At 31.7% G+C, this 17,631-nt stretch overlaps 3 protein-coding genes and 1 long non-coding RNA gene across 5 annotated transcripts; 1 reads left to right on the forward strand and 3 right to left on the reverse strand.

The window, feature by feature from the left end:
- Nucleotides 1-179: 179 nt before the first annotated feature.
- Dolk (Dolichol kinase) lies at nt 180-2,840 on the reverse strand. Of its 2 annotated transcripts, none has more exons than XM_034333813.2 (8): nt 2,701-2,840; nt 2,322-2,575; nt 1,966-2,186; nt 1,707-1,895; nt 1,428-1,637; nt 1,029-1,356; nt 819-952; nt 180-491 (listed from the first exon to the last, which is right to left on the reverse strand). In XM_034333813.2, exons 1-7 carry the CDS (start codon nt 2,778-2,780, stop codon nt 819-821), a joined length of 1,416 nt encoding a protein of 471 aa, XP_034189704.2. In that variant the 5' UTR covers nt 2,781-2,840; the 3' UTR covers nt 180-491. The 2 variants fall into 2 exon arrangements, with proteins under 2 accessions (XP_034189704.2, XP_034189703.2); XM_034333812.2 differs by having other exon boundaries at nt 812-952.
- Nucleotides 2,841-3,391: 551 nt separating this feature from the next.
- On the reverse strand, nt 3,392-6,217 carry Pgi (glucose-6-phosphate isomerase). Its single transcript, XM_034333811.2, has 11 exons — nt 6,016-6,217; nt 5,638-5,731; nt 5,316-5,507; nt 5,136-5,216; nt 4,811-5,026; nt 4,490-4,729; nt 4,242-4,422; nt 4,048-4,166; nt 3,748-3,976; nt 3,613-3,679; nt 3,392-3,533 (listed from the first exon to the last, which is right to left on the reverse strand). Exons 1-11 carry the CDS (start codon nt 6,144-6,146, stop codon nt 3,410-3,412), a joined length of 1,674 nt encoding a protein of 557 aa, XP_034189702.1. The 5' UTR covers nt 6,147-6,217; the 3' UTR covers nt 3,392-3,409.
- A 1,083-nt stretch (nt 6,218-7,300) lies between these two features.
- Nucleotides 7,301-15,974, reverse strand: LOC143305409 (uncharacterized). Its single transcript, XR_013062316.1, has 3 exons — nt 15,683-15,974; nt 14,460-14,528; nt 7,301-7,396 (listed from the first exon to the last, which is right to left on the reverse strand). It is a non-coding gene; the product is annotated as an uncharacterized LOC143305409 (long non-coding RNA).
- A 260-nt stretch (nt 15,975-16,234) lies between these two features.
- LOC117608657 (dehydrogenase/reductase SDR family member 4) lies at nt 16,235-17,576 on the forward strand. Its single transcript, XM_076691505.1, has 5 exons — nt 16,235-16,479; nt 16,569-16,750; nt 16,838-17,058; nt 17,119-17,253; nt 17,334-17,576. The coding sequence occupies exons 1-5, from the start codon at nt 16,241-16,243 to the stop codon at nt 17,499-17,501; spliced, it is 945 nt and encodes a 314-aa protein (XP_076547620.1). The 5' UTR covers nt 16,235-16,240; the 3' UTR covers nt 17,502-17,576.
- Nucleotides 17,577-17,631: the final 55 nt, after the last annotated feature.

Below are 17,631 nucleotides of genomic sequence, written 5' to 3' on the forward strand. Positions count from 1 at the left end.
AGCTCAGCATAGTACTTGAAATCATCATAGAGTGCGCCATAAATCAGCTTCAAAAAATTAGGTTTTGGACGACGTCGATATTTCAGATCTCTCATAAGATGATCCTCTGCCTCTGAAAATATTGAAAGTTTCAATATTAGATTAGTAATTAAAAAGGGACTGAACACAAGAAATATATACACAATTATAAAAATACTTTATTAATAAAAGTAAATTTCATTTACAAATTCTTCCGATTGGAATAGAAAAATGCGTTGATAGGAATGAGTAAATTGGGCGTTACAGAATATCAAAGTTATGTAAGTCGACATAACAATATAAATATACACACTTTTCAAAACACTTAAGTGTACAGGTATAAATTGACATCATTAATGTTGTCATATAATTCTGTTGTTTAAATAGACTTGAATAAATATTCATATATACTTAACACTTAACAATAGTGGTATACACGAACAAGAACTATTTCCCATTTGAAACATAACATCCTTAAATAAAATAAGAATATGCAAATATACAGTAATAAAGTAACAAGACCTGCCAAGAATTTTCTAATTTTTTTTTTTTTTGACTAGTAACTGATTTGTTCATAATAAACTAATTTGTTACAACATTTCGAGGAAGGCATAGTATGTACATCAAACGAAGTACATACTGATCTTTTAAATATACAGAAGCGAATAAAGATATGAATCTACTGTAATAATATTACAATTTTAATTCAATATCACATTAAATAAACAAAATTGTAATATTATTCCGAAAACAGTTACTACTATTTATTGTGCGCTTTATCATTTGTACTTACTACACACCTAAACCATCAGGCACACGTACATTAGTAAAGGTAATGCTAAATTGTCAACTTGATTTGTTTGTGCTTCAATTAATGACAAAACGACGCTTGACCACACGCTTCTCAAAAGTAACCAACCACTATCTATGTAGCCTATTTAAAAAAAATATTATTCATTTTCTTACCAATCTCCTTTGATATTATTATTTACCATTTAATTTATACGTACCCATAAACGCTAATAAACATATGAATCCAACCTGACTAAGAATACAAGCAATTGTGCCTTCAATAGACTTGTCTGAATTCCTCCACTTGTGAGTACCCCATTTGTAACCAATGAAACTGGCAGCAGTATCACCTATTCCAACTGACAGTATGCCACTGAGCAAAACTAACAAAGGGAGATTACTGGTAGGCATCCAAAGTGGGAAAGATAAACCACAGAATAAGTATAAAGGTGTCAAAGAAATCAAATGATCTTTCTCATCAGCAAACACAGAGAATCCTTGCTGTAATATTTTTCCAAGCGGTGGTATTCTTAAGTATCTCAGTAACTAAAAGTAAAAAATTATCAATTCACCTATACTTGTTAGTTCGATTTTAAATAAATAAAAAATTAATATACCTCAAGAAATAGAAATAATCCCATAACAACTCCACTAGCAAAATACAGTAATATATGTTCATAAATTAAACCAGGTACATATACAAGTACTGCTAATAAGTGAAACATTTTTCTGATTGTAGTTGTTGCTTGATTGTTCAACAATATCTGATATGCAACAACAGCCACACCTAGCAATAAACATACAGCCCAATATCCAATTAAAATAATCTGTAATATTCGTAATTATTAAAAACAGTTTTATGTTTATAAATATTATAAATTATAATCAGAATGTACCTTGCTTGTTTTATTAAAAATAAAATAAAATATCCAAACTATAGGATTTTGATCCAATATAATATGCATTACTGGTAAAACTACAATCAATAAAAGAGTGATTGTCATTATGTAAAACTTTATAGTTGATTGAAACATTGGAAGGCAACTAGATATTAAACAAATTGCCATGGCATATAACATTGCAACCTAAAAATGTATCAATAAATTATTAATTATATGTGATTCCATGATTTCTAACAAACTTCTAATAAAATACCTGTAATATAACTGTAACAATATCATCATCATGAATAGGAGGTAGATGGTATCTTAATGGCAAGTTTGTTACAGCAGACATTAGAAATAAGATACAACCATGCATAGTTGCTGTTGCTTCTCCAATTGTGAAACAACGAGGAAACATGGACATCAATTGAAGAACTCCCCATGTACCTAAGCTTCCTACACCTAAGCCCCATATCACGCTCACCAGTAATCCTGTTCTTATTTATCAATAAATGAAGAAATATAATTTTAATTAAAATGACATGTAAATCTGTGTTTTCATATGATGAAAATTAAATAAATTCAAAAATATATTTACATAAAATAATAATCTATAAATTGATATACCTTTATTTGCTATTAGAAGATATAACATTGATGTTACTAAAGCTGGTAAAAAATATATGACTTGAAAATCTCTAACTGTAACCATTTTTGTTGATAATTTTATGTATAAACATATAGAACTAATAACAAGACCAATTCCTGTGAGGCCTACAATGAGGCAAATTTCGGAATAGCTATTATCTTCCTTTAATATAGTTAAAAGTGCGCTTAAACCTACTAAGGTTCCAAGCCATAATCCACTGTTAGCTTTTGCCCTGAAAATATTTTGAATATCATTTAATACATTTTATTGAAAATAACCATTAGGATACATTGCGAGGTTAAGTCACATCGTTATGTTACATTCACATCGAATTTATATGAATAACAACAAACGTACCGACATTCTATGCCATTATTTTTCAGGCTTTGTAATATTTTTTCTTCGAGATGCAAATATTTTATTGTGAAAGTTTCCATTGTTTATCGAGTTCGACTATACATACGTTTCTATATAAATGAGCAACCACACCCCCACACTTCTAACACGAACAGTATGCTTTACTCACTGGAGAGGTCACACTATTTCCTCTTGTATATCTTTTTCCTCTTACACATTATACAATACATAATAGATGCTGAAATTGCTTAAAATACAATAGACTTAATTTCTATTATGTAATTCTTATTATTTTTCAATACAAAATGTATCCTCATTTCAAAATTAATACATTTGTATTGAATAACCACTTCATAGTTGCGATACCATATGTTAAATTTTTCACGACAAATAAATGATTGTATCGATATAATAATATTTATTCAACGTTTATAAAAATAACAAACTAATAAACATTAGAAACACAAAACAGTAGGCTATCGTTGCATATAATAATTATATATTATGACATTTAATTGTTTACAATGCATTTGTGCTAATTTAATAGTTAAACTACGATCGAAATGAACAAAAACCATACCGAACAATCACCAACTGCAACATTAAATAGTTACCTTCATAAATACGAACATTTTCTTTATGATCTTTATTTCAATAACTGAGATAATTTATAACTATTAAATTGTACCCCAGCAGTAACTTGTATACTTTAATTTCGATGAGCTTTGACAAACGAGATCAATCCGTTTGTCGACGAATCATGGGTTGTAACTGGTCCATCACCCTCCAATTCAGGTTCAATTGCTTTTGCTAATTGCTTGCCTAATTCAACGCTATTCAGATAAAACTTAATAAATTTAATAACTGTTCACTTGAAGAAAATTTGTGTACAAAAATCAAATTACTACTTACCCCCATTGATCAAATGAATTGATATCCCATATAATTCCTTGTACAAAGATTTTATGCTCGTACATCGCTTTAAAAATCAAATTATTTCTTTGAATAACATTCTAGTATAAGTATATCACAGTGCATTAAATTTACCTATTAAAGCTCCAAGAATGAAAGGTGTTATTTGTTTAACAAGAATGGTGTTAGATGGTCTATTTCCTTCAAACATCTTATGCGGCAATAATAATTGCACTTGTTCGGGACTCATTCCTGCTTTCTGCAATTCAGTTTTAGCTTCATTCTCATTTTTACCTTTCATTAAAGCTTCGGTTTGTGCGAAACAGTTCGCAAGTAATATTTTATGATGAAGAATTCCTTGAACCTGTAATACTTCCATGCATTATTATTTGTCCCGATATTAAAAATAATGAAAACAGTGAATTTCAGTAATACCTGATTATGCGATTTTACTGGAATTATAAAGTCAGCAGGTACAAGTCTAGTACCTTGGTGCAGTAATTGATAAAATGCATGTTGTCCATTAGTACCTGGTTCTCCCCACACAATTGGACCTTTAATATAATTTTGTAAGTATTAAATTTTGAAGCTCGCATTTCCTTATAACTATTACACAATATTTAAAATACCTGTGGTATAATTTACAACAGTCCCGGCTCGTGTAACATATTTTCCATTACTCTCCATATCTCCCTGTTGGAAATAAGCAGCAAATCTATGCAAGTATTGATCATAAGGTAATAATGCATGTGTTTCAGCCTTATAGAAATTATGATACCATATACCAAGTAAGGCTAATATAACTGGTGCCTATGAAATAACGTTCTATTAAATATATTATAATAAACCCATTTATTTTATTTCAAGATATACTTGCGTTTTTTTCCAATGGAGCACTACAAAAATGCTGATCCATAAAATGTGCTCCGTTCAATAACTTTTCGAAATTTGCAAATCCAATGGCTAAGCAAATTGATAAACCGATAGCCGACCATAACGAATAACGTCCTCCAACCCAATCCCAAAATCCAAACATGTTTTTCTCATCAATACCAAACTCTTTCACTTTTTGCGTATTGGTAGATAATGCAACAAAATGAGATGCAACAGCTGCATCCTATGAAATATAAATTTTACAATAAAATACTTACACTACTTATGTATATACAGAAATTATGTGCTTCTACTATTTGCTTACGTTTTTCAAAGCATTTAAAAGCCATAGTTTGGCAGAAGTAGCATTTGTGATTGTTTCCTGAGTGGTAAATGTCTTTGATGCTACTATGAAAAGAGTTGTTTCTGGATTCAATTTTTTTAGAGTCTCAGCTATATGAGTTCCATCTATGTTACTGACAAAATGAACGCGAGGTCCAATATGATATGCTTTCAATGCTTCAGTCACCATCAATGGTCCCTACATACATATAGTATATGTGTATTATGTAGTATACACGCGCGGGCGGGCACACACATACACAAATACAAATTATTAAAAAATGTATCATTATATTTATATTACATACCAAATCTGAACCACCTATTCCTATGTTAACAACATCCTCAATTGGTTTACCAGTAAAACCTTTCCACTTTTTTGAAAGAACCTATGTGGAGTAAACAATATGCAGTTAATCCCATAAATTAAGAATATATAGAATTTAAAAAATATTAAGAGAAATCAAAATACATTGATTAATTTTTACCTCATTGGTAAATTGTTTCATGTGCTCTAGCACAGCATTTACATCTGGCATTACATCCTTGTTATCAACCAATATTGGCTTATTATTTCTGTTACGTAAAGCAACATGTAAAACTGCTCTGTTTTCAGTAAAATTAATCTTTTCTCCCTTGAACATAGCATCTCTTGCATTTTCTATTTCACGTGCTTTTGCCTTTAAGTTAATAAATTATATTAGTTATAAGAAGTAATTATCACTATGAAAAATGTATAATATTCAAACATAATTGGAGAAGTATAAACTTAATATAATCTAAAAACTTATATAATATTATAATATATACCAATTCCAATAATAACTGAAATGCTTCTTCTGTAAGACGATTTTTGGAATAATCAAGTAAGATTGGACCATCCTCAGGAGTAGGAATTTCTAGACTAATTAAAAATTATATTATCAATAACATTGTGTTGCATAGTAACATATGAAAAAAAAAAACCGAATAACAAGTCTCAAAGAAAAATATAAAGTTAGATGATGTAAGCTATTTTAAGAAAAAAAAAAAAGGATTTCAAAAAACAGTAAAACGAACTATTTATTTGAATCTTATAAATAAATATAGCTAAAGAAACATTATTGCAGAAATTTAATTTTAGTTGTCAGTGAATTGCCCTCAAAAGGTCAAGTCAAGGTCATATGTCAAGGACTGACGAAAACTTACTTGAATTTTTCAAAGCGTTTAGGATTTTGCTGAAAGAGGTCGTATATTTTAATTTTCGATCCATTACCGTCGAAATACTGCTGCAATTTGTTCCATACTAGCTCAGTTGCCAATGCTACTTTCGCTTTCATTTTTTTAATTCAAGAAAACCGCGTCCGAACTTACAAAAATCCAAATACAGATCCCGTTACACGACTTACGTATACATATATTACGTTATAAGACATGCCAACCTATTTACGTTTAAGCTAGTTTTCAATGCAGTTATTAACGAACTATCATCAACATTTTCATAAAAACAATAACTAAGGAACTTTTTTTTTAAAGTATTTTATTATGTTTCCATAGCTACGTAATTTTATACGGTAAAGATAAAAATGCTTGTAACACATATCGTTGTAATGATACTCAACGAGAGAATAATCTTGTAGACAACCTAGGGAAATTCTTCTGCTCTCGTAGTTAGATGCATGCACGTTGAGAAAGCATGAATGAACTGTATTGAGTAACATAGGGTTCCCTAGGGAAAAGAGCATTACAGGGGAAGCAGAAATTCTCAAAACTTTATTTTTACAGAAAGGAACAGAGAGTGCTCGTGCCCGGGGTTTTACTTGCCACGTTGAACTGGTGCTGCACCATGTGGTCAACTCTTGCAAAAGAATAGAAATCTATAAACGGCATCTGAATTAGCAAATACAAGAACCGCAGATGTTTGTGTCACACGTGTCGATAAGTTATACAACTCCATTACCACTTGGAGGTATACTTTGCAATTTCAAAGGCATAGTTGCTGAAAAAATATAACAAATATAAAATAAAAAAATAAAGGACAAATCTCGCAGCCAATTCGCTCGCATTATTTGTTACATAATTAATGAATGCACCATAAAAGTAATGATGCATTTATTAATTATCCACCAAATAATAACGATTGCCCAGGTCTCACCACGAGGAGGTTGCTGCGGGCGGAGACCCGCCCTATCCTCATCCCATCCACCCTCCATTTATGCAAATTTTTATTTACAATTATTTATATCATCCTCTTGATGCACATTTGCAAAACGCTTCATTGTTGTGCAAACGAACAGCAAAAGGAGCATTATTCTATACACTACCTGCCTAACTACTTCTCTACTTACATTTGTGTTTTTTAATCCTACTACATTTTTTTTTATATTGATTACAGATCTGTAATATACGAGCGCTCGTAATCATCTTAAAAATACACTTAAATATAAAACTTAAATCTAATTAAACACTGCAGTGCTTAAGGCTACTTATTATATACACATTTTCAACCAGGCTACATAAAAATGTAAAGGAATATAAATGAATAACTATAACAAATTTGTTGGTTTCCTTATCCTTATCAAGACACTTCCTGAAAAAAAAAAAAAAAATTAGACAATAATTTTCAAAAATAATCAGTTTTTCCTTTTTCAATCGTTTTCACATCATATTAATTGCATTCATTGAATTCCATCTTTCGATCATAGATTTTATACCAAATTTTTTCCAGCTCAAATTATCAATTCACACTTCCTATAAATGTACATTCTCTGTAACAGAAACTTATTAATTGAATCCATACAAAGTCAAAACAACATTTAATGGCTGAAAAGAAGAGGCATTAGTACAAATAAAATTTTACAAAAATTGAAATAGTTGTTAATAATTCATTTCCAATGAAAAGATGAAAAATCAATTGGATTTTAGTACCAAAATAAAGAAAAAAGAGATTTAGAAACGTATACTGTCATTCAATAAATGATTTGAGTTAGGAACATTAATTATTTCATTTCATCAAACTTAATACTCGTTCATTTATCGACAAATACTACGCAATTTTTAAATTGAAATAATTGTATTTTATTGCAATGTACGTACAACCATGACTCTACCCAACTTTATTGCATTATATTATTCAATACACCTTTATAGTGCAAGTTTGTTGTAAATAGTAAAACTAAAACAAAATCGCGATTGGACTTCAGTTTACAGGAAAAGAATTTAAAAATTTATAAAAGAACACTACTTTAATTAGCTTCTCTGTAAGCTTGAAACGAAACATTACGATCAAAAATTAAACAACTTCAACAACGATCATCCGCTACTTTTGTTTAAATAAAGTAGAATTAAAATTTAATAAGATATTTCAAATAAACAAATATTCCTTGAAATATTTTACCACCAATCATCATAAAATAAAATGAGGTTTCATTTTAAATAAAACTTTGAATAAAGTTCTATTTAAAACATTATTATGGCAATTAATAATATTCTGAAAACATTAAATTTATATATTATTTAACAGTATTTCCAACAACCGAATGCTCAAAATTTTCAAAATTAAAAAAAGGGAAGAAAAAAGAATGGAGGCCTGGTAGTTGGAGGGAGGGTACAGGGGAACCTGAAAAGAAAAGTTTGACTGCCCATAAGAGCAATCCCTAAGCAAACCCTATAAAACAAACCGAAATCACACGCAACACTAATTTCAAAATTGCAAACATTCTGAACTATGACAAAACATCGGCTGGCAACGAAGGGTCTCACGCCTCCTAGACTTACGCCAGACGCTACATACCACCCACCCCGCCTGGACGTCGTAACGCCAGGACAGAGTGCACCCCTTCGCTAAGAGCGCTACCCGCCCGTCCAACACGTTGCATCCAACGGTGTCAGATTGACGGACGCCCATAGTATAGACAAAAGGACTGCAGTTTAGAATATGGTAACATATTTTCATATGTTCCGTATTCTAAAACTGCGCCTGCAAAGGCCTAGTAATGCATGGGTATATCTCCCAGAGATGGTGTTCACGGTCTTATGCCGCGGAATCCTTGACTAGCAATGGATTCCCACCGAATGTGAGTCATAGTTACTTCCACTAATTTAATAAATGCAAAAAAGTAAAAAATTTAATAACAATCGCGAATTCATTCGCAACACTAATTTCATTAATTATATAATATGTACAAAAGCGTACGCGTGAAGGCTGCTCCATTATGCGCAACGCTAAGCTGAAAAAAAGAAAACAAGAAAAAACGCGAACTGTAACGCAACACTACTCAAATCTACCGAATTTTGTAAGACGCAACACTAATCTAAAAAAGGGGCACAGCCAATCCAAGGCTGTACCACAGCAGCTGGTCCATAGCTGCCTTATGGACCATGGCAACTCCACTGGATCGTTTTTGGGCATTTCTAGTGCAAAACGCGAATATTCATTACCGCAACACTAATTAGCAGGGAACTCTATAAACTAATGCAAAGCAATCACGTATTTATAAGTCGCAACACTGGGAAACAATCGCGCTAATGTCATTCGCAACGCTATCTTTAATAGACATGCAATTAAAATTCAGAAAAGGGGGATTCTCAAACCGTGAACTTTTTACTCGCAACACTAATTTCATTAATTATATAATATGTATAAAAGAGTACGCGTGAAGGCTGCTCCATTATACGCAACGCTACGCTGAAAAAAAGAAAAAAAGACAAAACGCGAACTGTAACGCAACACTACTCAAATCTACCGAATTTTGTAAGACGCAACACTAATCTAAAAAAGGGGTACAGCCAATCCAAGGCTGTATCACAGCAGCTGGTCCATAGTTGCCTTATGGACCATGGCAACTCCACTGGATCGTTTTTGGGCATTTCATCATATATCGCAACTCTAATACAAAACGCGAATATTCATTACCGCAACACTAATTAGCAGGGAACTCTATAAACTAATGCAAAGCAATCGCGTATTTATAAGTCGCAACACTGGGAAACAATCGCGCTAATGTCATTCGCAACGCTATCTTTAACAGACATGCAATTAAAATGCAAAAAAAGGGGATTCTCAAACCGTGAATTTTTTACTCGCAACACTAAAACAATCAAAATTAAAAAGCAAAACTCTCAAAAATCTTAAAGCAATCAACATAGAAAAGTTAAATTCTATTTTAAAGCAATGCAAGAAAGAAACGCGATATTTAAAATTCGCAACACTAAATAAAAATCGCGATAATCATGCAAACGCAACATTAAATTGAACCGTGATCGATATTCATTCGCAACACTAAATTGAACCGTGGTCAATATGCGCAACACTAAATTGAAAACGCGATTTGCCCAAAATCATGGGGGTCACGGGCCCCCTCTTGTCCTGAAATTACAAAACTACAACTACAGGCGAGCACAGTGACAAAGTAGTAACGATAATAATTTCCCATCCTTTTTTCCAAAAGGATGCAAAATCATTAGTAGTTCCCCTCTTGAAAGACAGTTTGTCGGGGCGCTTCGGCATATAGCCTTTTCTTTCTTCGGGCGGTCCACCCACCTGAAACTTATATCTAAAGCTCGAGACTTGCAAATTCGCAAAACAAAAAAAAAAGCAATCAACAAAAAAGAAAAATCGCGAAACTCTAATTGACACGTGGACGAAAAAGGACTTTATATAAGTCGTTGTTCGTGCACACGTGCCGTGCTCGAGCAGAACTTGTGCGACTTATGAAGTCGCGAAAAATTTGAAAAATTGTACAGATAGAATCGAAGGCGAACGACATACTCCGTTCGTATCGATAGTATCGTCAATTCTTCAAATATATTCCAGGTACAGGTTGATCACGCGAAATCGCGCCTACCCGACCAAGAGACTGTGACAACCTGTCCCGGCCCTACCTACTTATAATCTATCACACACACCAGAAGGTATACTACCTACCTACCTAACCCTATATTTAAAAAAGGCAAAATCACATTCTCACAAAAATTCATACCACGACCCCCATACACTCCACCCGGGCGCAAAAACCTAAACTAGGGAGAACGTCCCGGGACGCCTCCGTCACCCGAGTTTCATCTCACATCACACTCTACGGTACGTACCATTTTTCACTGAAATCGTCTGGCAAGGCTAGCAATCATTGCGTATAATGATAATTAAAAAATTTAATTAACTACTTTGGTATAGAATATTTCATAATAATGGTAATAATCATAGTAATAGTAATGGCAATATAGTAATAGTAATGGTAATGAAATACTATTTGATTTGTACGTTCATCGTATATCTTGTTGAATAAAATATTATTTCAAATTAAAAGTTAAATGAAAAAGTTATTAAACCGACGCAATTCCACAGCCTAAAAACACACACACCATATGTGGAGATTACGTCGTGCACGATATACTAACACAATGCCAGCCGCTTATTAATTATTATTCTTATGAACTAGGTCATCATGCCCATTGCCTCTACCCATCCAAGTAGCACCTGGGCACGTGAATGGGCTTTGGCAATAAACACGGAAGGGGTTAAACCTGAAAATCCTGATCTAGAAACATGATTAGTACATAAACATCTAACGGGCTAATATTTCACTATTTTAATATAATAAAAGTGACTCGACTTTGTAAATATAAAGCTTTAAGAACAAATACTGAAAAGTATAATAGAGCAACTATGACGCAAACATGGTGCACTGCTAATATCAGCTGGCAACGAAGGGTCTCACGCCCCCTAGACTTACGCCAGACGCTACATACCACCCACCCCGCCTGGACGTCGTAACGCCAGGACAGGATGCACCCCTTCGCTAAGAGCGCTACCCGCCCGTCCAACACGTTGCATCCAACGGTGTCAGATTGACGGACGCCCATAGTATAGACAAAAGGACTACAGTTTAGAATATGGTAACATATTTTCATATGTTCCGTATTCTAAAGCTGCGCCTGCAAAGGCCTAGTAATGCATGGGTTTATCTCCCATGAGATGGTGTTTCACGGTCTTATGCCGCGGAATCCTTGTAACTAATTTGATTAATTAAATAATACATAGGATTGAGATTAAAAACCAAAAGGATTCCCACCGAATACTAGTCAGTGCATCGTCATATTTACTCTTGCGTCGGAAATTTCTCGCAACACTAATTTAATAAAGGCAAAACTCTAATAAAAAGGAATTTAATGTCAAAATTGAATTTGATATTTTATTAAAAGCAAAATGACTAATTAAAAGTTCTTTACAATGGAAAAAGAATATATTGTGAAAATTAATAAAAAATTAAAACATCCTCGGGCGACTCCCTCCTCAGAGTAAATTTTCAAGAATACGCAAAATGTGTTGAAATAGATCACTCTGACTTGGAAATCTACCCGTCACGAATTGTCTTCTTGCACATAAATTGTTCATTTTTTCATGAACGTGTAAATAAGTTAAACTACTCGTATAAAATTCTCAAATTATATTTAAATTTATAATATACAAAATGTAATTAAATCAATGTAATAACATCATTAATATGTATATCCAGTATACATATTACATAATACTATCAATATTATATTGCTTAGAACCATCGCAATAACTAAGTCAGATAGTATTTGACTTCTCTATTACAGACAACCTAAATAAAATTGTTTCGGTATTAAAATATTCTAATTCCACATTTAAGAACATTTAAGAACATTTAAGAGCATTCATATATTTCATAAATATCTATTGGAATATGTGGAATTGAAATGATATTAAAACGCGGAGTGCAAGAAGACCTAGCCTAAGTTAAATGAAATGAAACACAATAAAAATGTTACTACTCATGGGTATGTATAATCATACCCATGGTCACTATGCTCGTCAACCACGTATACAACCAGTAACCCGTGTCGATTCGGACCATTCGTCCTACGACATGAATGGGCACTGGAGGAATCATAAAACATGCGACTCACCGTTCGCAGATATACTCTTCTTCCGACAGTCAAGTTGGAGGATGGACAACACCAGGTAGGAGGCTGCCTTGTAGCAGAAGACGGAAGTCGCGAAGAAATTCATCTGTAACAAAAAAAGAAGAACTACGGTTAATTTTGAAAATTATAAATTTTTATTCTAATAAAATTATATATGAAATCGAATTTTATAAAATATTAGGAATTAAAAAGAAATCTCAATTATCAAGTTTTGAAATTGTAAATTATTCTATTTTAATAAAAAGCAATTAAGTGACGTACCAAGACGGAAGTCGTGAAGAAAGCCATCAGGATGTCCAGCAACTCGGCAAAATCAAAAAATACATCTGTAATAAAACAAAAAAGAATTACGGTTAATTTTGCAAATTATCAGTTTTTATTCTAATAAAATTATATATAAGTTTCGATTTTATAAAGTATTAGCAGTTTAAAAAAAACTGTCAATTATCAAGTTTTGAAATTGTAAATTATTCTATTTTAATTAAAAGCAATTGAATAAAGTAATAAGATACTTACACTCTTTCCTTGCGGAGCATCGCCCAAGACTCCTCTTCAGTGGTGCACTGACTCTAATACCGGATATATCGAACAATTAAAAAAAAAAATTAAAAATAAAAATATAGATATAAAGTACTAGTAACGCGACCGTGAATAATTTTCGGCGAACAATTGTAGACTCTACTTTCGCGATGGAAAAAAGTAAATCAGAGCCGCGATGCTCTAGGAAATATTTTATATTACGCAGCAAACACTGACTGTACTTTCGCGTGATTTCTAATTGTCCAAACGCAACACTATTCAGGGCCAGTTCACCCTTGACAAAATCAAAACAGGTTCGTACAAACACTGACTCTACCGACCGCCTTGCGCGCGGCCACAACAATTCCTGGAAAAAAAGATTAGCCAGGAGGTTGGGGATGGGTGGAAATATGTATAGAAAAACAACATTCTTTCTATTAAGCATTCGTGAAGGAAATACTGTTATATGTTTATTAATGACTTGTAAATGAAAATATCTGTGTTCGTAAAATATTTTCAACGAACACAAATGTTGTTAAAGCTGAATATTGATCCTAGATTGAAATTAAACGTTTTAAATAACTGTTGATAAATATTTCAATGAATATTACATCGATAGAAAATCATTTTGTAATAAAGATAACAGACTATTCTATTAAAGTAGAGGATTTCCGTTGTTAAAGTTGTAAGCATACCAAAAATTGTTAAAGATTCTATTAGGTCCTGATTTATAAATTATCTAAATTCTTTTCAATAAATGAAGTCCGAAAATTAATTATGCTTAAACAGCATGTGATTTATTAACGTGATTCTATTTCAATTTGAACTTGCACCGAAAACTGTATATTATAATATAATTACTATGATTTAACAAAAACAAATTGTTTAAAATAATGAAAATTAAATTAATAATTGCAGAAGAGAAACAATCGCCTGTAGTAAAATACAAATTGTTTCAATTTTGTTCTAATTTAAAACACATGTATTAAATTACTGCACGAAGTTATTTAATAGAATGAAAAATTAATGATCCCTTTCGTATTAATCGATAAAAAAAAATTCCTCTAATTTTCTTTTCCTTGATCTTAGTACCAATTAATTATTAAAAATGCTTACAACGACTCAACAAAAAAAAGTGATAATAAATATTAACAATTGATTACAATAAATCAAAATGTTACCAATTCTTTATGAAATTGTTGTAAACCAATATCAAGTGTCATGACGATGTTTCAATATCAACCAAATATCTGTAACAAATAAGAAATACAAATTTATGTAATTAAAATTTAAACAACAGCAATATAATTATGATTAACAAACGATCGAACTTTATAATTTATGAAAAATATTTGAATAGGTAAGCTATGCGTACCTATGTACGACCGGTATGGTATAACGTTCCAAACACGTCTTACCAGCTCGACGATCGCGAGCAAAATGGCGAGACCTCCCTACCCCACGAAAACCGATCGGTAACGCTCGGTACTGCTCGGAATCGTTCGGCACCGAGCAGGTAGACGAACAGATCTTATAATATTACGATGCCAAAAGAAGAACATTATTGAATTTTCACAATTTAAAACAGTAAATTGTGAGAAACAGTACTAAAAACATTCAATAATGTTATGGAAATTAATGATATGCAAGGGAAAATAATTCGGATTCTGCTGTTTTAATCTCATTGTAAATTCACGGCCAGAGCAAAAATTTTCAACTCACGTATTTTTCGAGAAAACGTCGAATTAATGACACAAATCAGGAATCTGGACTTCTCTTCGGCTATTCTTTCTTTTTCTTTTACTTTTAACACTCGAAACACAATCTAATTCAATATTTGAAGACAATTTAATAACACTTGTTGCAGACACGTGCGAACGGACGAAGCTTCGAAGAGGAATGACGCATTACGCCACACTCCACGCACCTTACCCTCCAACGAGGAATCTGATTGGTCGAAATAAGAGGACGCCATAATGAGACGACCAATCATAGCCATTGATACAAATTTGAGATTGCTTCGAAATAAGGGAAAAGTTCGTTGAAAATTATCGACGCCATATTGAAATAAAGTCAAGATTACTTTTTTTCAACTTAAAACACGAAAATATAGGAAAGAAAGTAGAAAAAAATAGGATATTAATGTATTTAATAAATTATCGTGATAAAAGCAGAATAAATGAGGAATATATTACTTTAATTCGTAGGTATCTATATTGGCAGAATAGTCAAAAATGACAAAATCAATTACTGCAATTTATAACAATAAATTATGAGAAAAATGTATTAAAAACATGAAAAAATGCAATAATATTAAAGAAATTATTGATATAAAGGGAAAGTAATTTAGATTCAGCTGTTTAAGTCTCATTCTGAATTCATAGCAAAAGCAAAAATATTTCACCTTAAACATTTCTGAAGACCACGTGGAATTGATGTTAAAAAACATGAATCTTGACTTCTCTTCAACTTTGCCTTCTGTTTTTCGTACTTCTGATACTTAATACATTATTTAATATAATATTTTAATAAGATTTAATCTCACTTTGTTATAAACGCGTGCACTCACAACGAAGTTACGGGAGGAAGTGACGTAATTAGGCAGACCTGCGCACATCGCCGAAAACGACGATTCTGATTGGTCGAAATAGGACAACACCTATCTTGATTTAACTTTTATTTACTTGTAATTATGTAATAAATAGAATTATTAATTTAATATATATATATATATATGCTAATATGAAAATCCATGGATTTTTGTATATGCTAAAATGGATGTTGTTTACAGATTGCTAAACTTTAATATATCGTTACATTGTAATTCTAATAAATAAAAAATACCTCATACATGAATATTAAATTGTATGCACAGAAAACAAAGTAAATTAATAAGTTAATTTATGGAAATTATTTTTATCAACGTGATAAAAATGTGCAATGTCACGATTATTCTGCGTACATGTATACATATATAATCTTTTTATTCAGTGGATACATCATTGCTTATCAATGTAACTTCTCCAGCAGGTTTCGAATTATTTATCGAACTAATTCCATCCGTATTTTATACTTTAAATATATTGTTATGATATACAGTTGTTTAAATCAAAGTGTGCGAAAATTTAGCCAGAATTTATCAAAAATGAATCTTAAACGATTGGAAGGAAAAGTAGCAATTGTAACAGCATCAACACAAGGGTAAAATAACGTATTCAATGTGATTTATAATTAAGAGCAACAAATTATTCATAATGTTTAAACTTAATTTATCTTTTACTTTTGTTCAGTATTGGTTTTTCAATAGCGAAACGTCTAGCTGAAGAAGGTGCCAAGGTAGTAATTAGCAGTCGTAAAGAATCAAATGTGATGAAAGCAGTAGAGCGACTCAAATCTGAAGGATTACAAGCTTCTGGTACCATATGTCATGTTGGTAAAAAAGAAGATAGAGCAAAGCTTTTTGAAAATGCAAGTATCAACTTTATCTATAGATTAATATTTATGAATCTTGCTCTTTATCAAAATAAAACAAATGATTCATTCATGTCATTACAGGTAGAAAAAGAATATGGTGGTTTAGATATTCTTGTATCAAATGCAGCTACAAATCCCAGTGTTTCAATGGTTCTTGATACTCCAGAAGAAGTATGGGACAAAATCTTTGATGTCAATGTCAAAAGTACATATCTTTTAATGCAAGAATCTTTACCACTTTTAAGAAAGAGTAAATCCCCTTCAATAATCATTGTATCTTCAATAAGTGCATATACTCCATTTAGTGTAAGTAAGTTCTTAAATTTGATTTTACAATATCATTATTATATATATATTATTCTTTAGTTACTAGGAGCATATGCTGTAAGTAAAACAACATTATTAGGAATTACTAAAGCAGCTGCTGCTGATCTTGCATCTGAAGGAATTCGTGTTAATTGCATAGCACCTGGTATAATAAAAACTAAATTCTCACAAGCAGTAAGTGTTTATAAATATTTTTATGAATCATATATAAATATATAATAAAATATATCATATAATATGTTCCTTGTTTACAGATTGTAGAAGGGGATGCAGGAGAAGCAAGTTTATCAATGATACCAATGCAAAGATTTGGTGAACCAAATGAAATAGCAGGTGTTGCTGCATTTTTAGCAAGTGACGATGCTTCGTATGTTACTGGTGAAACTATTGTAGCTGCTGGTGGAATGCACTCCAGACTTTGAATATATTTTATAAAGCTGTTGTGATATATTACAAATATTGTATTCAAAAATTGTTAATAAAACATTTTATATGTATTTTTTATTGATTGTTGTTTAATCTGAAATACCAACATAGCCTAAAACATTTTCA

Source organism: Osmia lignaria, chromosome 2 (genome assembly GCF_051020975.1).
Source record: "Osmia lignaria lignaria isolate PbOS001 chromosome 2, iyOsmLign1, whole genome shotgun sequence".
Classification (NCBI taxonomy): domain Eukaryota; kingdom Metazoa; phylum Arthropoda; class Insecta; order Hymenoptera; family Megachilidae; genus Osmia; species Osmia lignaria.